Genomic DNA, 6,000 nt, shown 5'->3' on the forward strand with positions numbered 1-6,000 from the left:
GTCAGAGAACACTTAGGAAGGGAACACGGCTTAATCAAGGCCGGGTCGTGCCAGACTAACTATTATCTTTTTAAAGGAGGGAGATTAGGGAATGCCATCTAGTCTACTTGGGCTTTTTTAAAGCATTTGATAATTTCTCCTGCCGTCCTAATGGAAGAGATGAAGAGACGGTAGTTTGTCCAAAAAGACTCAGGACATAAGGAGTCTGATCCAGGGGCTGAAAAGGGAAAAGGAAAGAGTTTCTGGCAATCAGAGCTGTCCCAAAGAGGAAACGGGCACAGTGGATTCCCCCCTCACCGGAGGTCTTCAAGCAAAGGGCGGGGATCACTTGTGGGGAATATGGGAAAAGCAGACCAGCTCTGAGCTCCCTCCCGACTCCAGGTTTGCGGCCCTTTCTCTCCTCTCACACCGACTTTATTATTTTCGGTAGCAGCTGCACGGGATGCTTTTGGATGGTGAGCAAGCCAGGAAGCTAGAAATGCTCTATGTGGAAACCCACACCTGCAATAGCGCCCTCATCCCGCATATTCCTCCCTACCCAGAAATCTTTTTCCCTTCCGGGGCCGATCTCTACTGTCTCGGGTGCACTGAAGACCGCCCAGCCAGCGAGGCTTGGCACGAGCCACTGAACATTTACCGGGTAGTGCCAGCCCTTGCTGCTAGTACGAACCAGGGGCCTGGCACTGCCACACTGTCCCAGAGAGCTCGGGATGGGGAACGTTGTGCTTTTAAGAGGCTGGCCACGAGGGCTCTGGCTTCTAGGAACGAGAGGAATTTTTCCACTTTCAAGGAAAACAACAAAACAAGACACCGTATCGTCGGCTAAAGGGAAGGGGTCGTCAGCCTCCGATCGGTCCAGATTCGGGAGGCCGAAGGTCTCCGTGGAGTCCCGGAGAGGCTCAGATGTGTGGAAGATGTGTGCCAGGGGGCTTGTGGAGTCATGGAAGGGATGGGCAGAAGGCCTGCTTGCCAGGAGCCCCACCTATTCTTTGCCTTTGGGCACACGGAGGGAGTGGTGCCCAAGACCAAACGAAAGGAGGGTGGCAGCAGCAGGGAGCATGAAGCTTGCCCCCGGCAGCCACGTGGCCACGTCTCATGACTTCTTTTCAGACCATCAGAAGGGGCAAACAGAGCCAGAAAAGGAAGGGCCAGGCTGTGTCTTCCATTAAGAATATACCAGCCATAGGGGGCCCAGGAGTGAAAAAGAAAAACAAACTATAATAGGCACCAGGAACACGGAGTATCTAGAAATTTGTCCGCTCGGACGCTTGCCAATCATGTGACCTTGGACGAGTAAGTTCCAGTCCTTGGGTCTCAGTTTCCCTATCTGTAAGATGACAGGATTGGGTCTATCACACTCACCGGCCTGAACAATGCTAAGCCAGATTTCCTTAGCTATAAAGTCTCTCTCCTGAAATGACTTTTTATCCCTCTGCATAGATTTTGTATTTTTTAATAGTGTTCTCCCTTAAAGACAGGAACTGTTTCAGTTTTTGTCATTGTATCTACATCTCGGCAGGACGACATAGATGCTTTGTGGTCGGTCACTAGGTGGGCAGAACCTACATCCCTTGCAGACGGGAACGGTTTTGCTCTGTCCTCGTATCTGGGCACCCAGCACACCACCTGGCACAGCGCCCAGAACGAAGTGATTGGAAAACCACCCTTTCCTCCCGAGCAATCTGGGCCCATCGGGAAGCCTCCACCATCTACTCCCGGAGTCCCGGTGAAGGTCACCCACCTCACATTCACTCCTGACATTAGCTACTATCCGTGCACCGAGGCCCCTCCTTCCCAAAACACCTTGAGAGGTTCGAGCTCAAGTTCTTCCCGTACGGTAGTTCACCCAAATGTTTGTCAGCATCTGCCCGGTCCCCGGTGTCTCCCGGTCAGCCCTAGAGAATGGAACCAGGGTCTTACGGTCCAGGGTCTCAGGCCCCTCCCTTTGGGAGCCTTTAAAAAGCTTCTAGTGAACAACATACGACAGATTCTACGTGGCCACCATCCTAAAGGAAACAAGATCTCTGCCCCCTCTTGGGGTGGCCCACGCCAGGCAGGCGCGAATGCCAGAAGCAGCAGCCACTGAGATGGGTGCCACTAAACCCTGAGCAGCTCAGAGGAGCCGAACCACCCAAGGAGCCCAACCCCCCTTCCTTTTATCAGAATTAGAGGGAAAGGGTTTGTCATGCACAGGAGAGCTGGCCGAGATGCTCAGGACTGCTGAGGAAATTCATCCGGAGGGCCTGTTTCAGGATGAAGGCTTTTGTTTTCTAAATGGACGGTTCAGTTATTAAAATGGAAATCTCAGGATCTGGGAGTTTTACATGAACAACATTTATGTGAAGAGGAGCCTGGCCCAGGGCAAGGGCCGCCAACGCTGGCTGGACCTGAGCCCCGGCCGGTGGTTTGCTCATCCCTAGTCTAGCCGGGAGCCAGTCACGGAGCATGGAGGACACTTGGCTGGGTGACCGGCCAAACCACTCACCTTCTCAGGGTTCTCGGACTAGCAGCTGCTGCTGTACCCTGGGAAAGGGAGTTTCCTTAGCAGCAGACTCACTAAACTGTCCGACTAAAGGAAAAAATCTTAACACGCGCCGGTCACTAATAACACAAGGGGATGTGGGGCGGGGGAGCCTTATCTCAAGCCGCTACGGCTCAGGAGGATGCGTTTTACAATATTTCAGAACTTCCTCGCAGGCTCGTCCACCTGAAATGAGAAGGGACCTTGGAGGCATCACGTTTTACCATATACTGTGGTGGGCCGGGAGTTAGGAGTTAGGAAGACTTGAGTTCAAATTCAGCTTCGTGACCCTGGACAAGATAATGCTGGCGCCCACCTTCGAGGAGTGTGATGAGGAGTAAATGAGATCAGTAAAGTACTTGCTATTTCCTCCCCTTCTCCCCCTTTCCTAGCCTGGCCATCTCCACTGCCCTGGGCCTCGGATGCAGGCCCGGCTGAGCAGAAAGAAGCGAGCAGAGGAGCCGCTGGTGCCGGGGCCTGCCCTGCCCTGGCCTGGGAAGCTGCTCAGCCGCCCCTCAGACCCGCTGGTCTTCACAGGGGTGACAGGCGGAGGCCGCGGGTCCCAGCACAAAGGCCCGACCTCATTTGCTCACTGACCCCGCCAAGCTGCACGTGACTAAGCTGCAGCTCCCCCAAGACCTTGCTCCTACACCCAATAAAATGAGGGAAGGCTCCTTCAATCCAGTGCGAATCGCATTCAAATCCCACCAGTTCCTCTGTCCATATGATCTTAACAAATCCCTGGTCTCAGTTTCCCTATCTGTAAAATGAAGAGATTAGACTATTCAGCTCTGAGGAACCATCCGGGTCTGGGTCTGGGCTCCTAGGACGCTTCCCCTCCCAGTGCCTCAGTTTTCCCACCAGTACAAAGAGGGATCAGATTACACAGGCTCTGGGGTCCCTTCCGGCATTAAGCATCGGGCTCCGTGACCCACCCCGGAAATACTCAAACTTCCTCGGTGGCTCCTTAGGCTCCAGCTCTCCCTGGTCCGATTGAGAAAGAGTTAGGCTGGCCCATCCTTCTGCCCCCCCCCTCCCCCCGAAGTTGCCTGGCTCAGGGAACTGGGGGAGGGCTGAGCCGCGCAGAATCCAGCCGGTGGGGGATGGGCGGCAGAGGCCCCGCAGGAGGGTTCCCGGGTCTCGGCAGGTTCTCTCTAAGCTCTTAGATGCGGTGGTTCTTGTCCCGGCCCTCCCGGGGCCCTCCTGGGTGCCAGGAGCCCCACCCATCAAACACATGCCAGGCTAGTCCAAATCAGAAACAAAACTCAGAAAGCGCTCCCACCGCCGCCGGGTCTGGAGCCTGGGGTTTGCCCGGGGCGGCCAGGCCCGCGCTTCCCCCAGCCCGAAGAGGGCAGGGCCGGGCCCAGCCCAGTACCACCCGGTGCCTCCCACCCCCCTCTCAGTAGCAACAGAAAGCCCTTTATAAAACCATTTTAGTCCGGAGGACTGGGGCCCGGGGGAGGGGCGGCTCAGTCTCGGGCTCCCTCCCCAAGAGAACGAAACTGGTTTTCGAAAAATGCATTTCCACTCGCTCTCCTCCCGCTTCCTAGAAACTGTCAAAATCTCCCCTCAAGTTTCCCTCCCCCCACCTCATGGAGGTATGGAAGCCTGGGCCTTTGGGGGAGGGGGCTCGCGTCCCCGGAGCTTACCGCTCCGTTCCAGTTTGCCTTCGTAATTAAAAAGGGGTTGGGGGACCCGCCTGGGGATCCAATCGGGCCCTTTCAGGCACCAGGGGAGGCTGGGATATGCAGGGGAGGCTCTGCCCGCCCCGGCCGCCTGCAAGGGCTCCTGGGTGATCCCGGACAGGCGGAAGCATACATGGCACTCGCAGGCCTGGCTCAGAAGCTGTCAGACGCAGCTCCCTTCCCCACCCCCACCCCTGGGAAGCCCGGGCCTCCTCTGGGCAGGGGGCAGGAGCGTGCGGCCGCGACTGCCTCGTGTCCCGACAAGCCCCGGACACTTAGGGCTCTAGGGCAAACCCAACCACGCTCCGGCCAGAGAGAGTCCCGGGTTCCGCGGCTGCTACAGCAAGCTACCTGTCTGACCTTCAGGGAATCCCGCCCCCCCCCCCCTGTCTTCCTTTAAAAAAGCCTCGAAGGCGCCTGGCAGTTCCCCGAGGCCTTCGGGACACATCAATATGAGACACCCGGGCTCTTCTTCAAATAAACAAGGGAAGTGGGAGGGCGTCCGGCCACCAGAGAAGTGGAACTGGGGTCTTAGCTGCCGGCCGCCAACCCCTCCCTTCCCTCCCCCTCCCCCCCCCGGGCGCCTGGAGCAGAGGGGCCGGCAGGCCGCTGCTCCGGGGCCCACCCGAGGGCTGGTGTCCCCCTCCCCATACTCACGGCGGGGGCGTCGCTGCTGGTGTAGCGCAGCACGATGTGGAAGGGCTGGTGGGGCTGCAACGCGCCGGGGAGGCTGATGGTCAGGGACGAGCCGTAGTCCGTGAAGGGCTCCACCCGGAAGAGCAGAGGGTGGCAGGGCCCGGGCGGCGCGCCCGGGAAAGTGGGTAGGGGCGGTGGGGGACTCGGCGCAGGAGGGGGCTCGGGATCTGGAGGCTGGCCGGCGTCGGGGGAGCGACCCGGCGCAGGGTCCGGCGGCTGGCCATCGAGGCAGGATCCAAACGTAGGGTCGGGCGGCTGGCCCGAGTCGGGGGAGCGTCCGAGCACACGATCGGGCGGCTGGCAGGCGTCCGGACAGGGTCCGAGCGCAGGGTCTGCCGGCTCGGCAGGGTCCAGGCCGCGCGGCGGGGCGCAGCGGGGCTCGGGGCTCGGGCCCGGTTCCGGATTCGGGTCCGGGTCGGGCGCGAAGGCGAAGGCGCAGGGCGGCTGGCCCGGCGCGGCGGGCCGGTAGGCGGCCGAATGCAGGCGCACGGCGGGGTGCACGTCGAGCACGAGCGCCGGGGGCCCGGGCCGCAGAGCGCACAGCTCCAGCACCAGGCAGCCGGCCAGCTCCCGCGCGGTCGGCCGCAGCTCGAGTCCCAGCTGCAGATGGCGCAGGCGGAAGAGCTGCGAGCTGGCAGCCGAGGCCACGTCCGGGGCGGCCGCCGGGGCCGCTGCCGCAGCCGCCGCTGAAGCAGCCGCAGCCGCTGCAGACTCGGGCCCCGTGGCCCCCGGTCCCTTGCGGCAGCAGCACTGGGCCGCCATGGGCCGGGGCCGGGACCGGAGCCGGAGCCGGGGGCGCGGCCGGGGGGCGGGGGCCGGGGCCGGAGCCGGGGCCGAGGCCGGGGCCGGGCGGGCCGGAGCCGGGCCGGGGCCGGCGCTATGTGAAATCCATGGGCGGGCAGGGCCTTCCGGAGGGAGCCGGGGCCGGGGCCGGGGCCGGGGCCGGGCGGGGCGGGGCGGGGCGGGGCTGGGGCCGGGGGGCGGGGCGGGGGGCGGGGCGCGGGGCGGGCTGCTGGCCTGCGGGGTGGGGGAAGGGAACGCGCCGGGGAGGAGGCAGGGGCCGGCCGGCCTGCTCAGACCATCCCGGGAAGTCTCGCG

At 61.4% G+C, this 6,000-nt stretch overlaps 1 protein-coding gene across 1 annotated transcript in view; it reads right to left on the reverse strand.

Annotated features, from left to right (window-relative positions):
- Positions 1-5,674, reverse strand: part of RNPEPL1 (arginyl aminopeptidase like 1) — a 28,186-nt gene extending 22,512 nt beyond the window's left edge. Inside the window, exon 1 of the mRNA XM_051999808.1 lies at positions 4,864-5,674. Within this exon, the coding sequence (XP_051855768.1) occupies positions 4,864-5,664 (801 nt within the window). The 5' untranslated portion in view covers positions 5,665-5,674. The remainder of the gene's footprint in view (positions 1-4,863) is intronic.
- Positions 5,675-6,000: the final 326 nt, after the last annotated feature.

This window comes from Antechinus flavipes, chromosome 4 (genome assembly GCF_016432865.1).
Source record: "Antechinus flavipes isolate AdamAnt ecotype Samford, QLD, Australia chromosome 4, AdamAnt_v2, whole genome shotgun sequence".
NCBI lineage: Eukaryota > Metazoa > Chordata > Mammalia > Dasyuromorphia > Dasyuridae > Antechinus > Antechinus flavipes.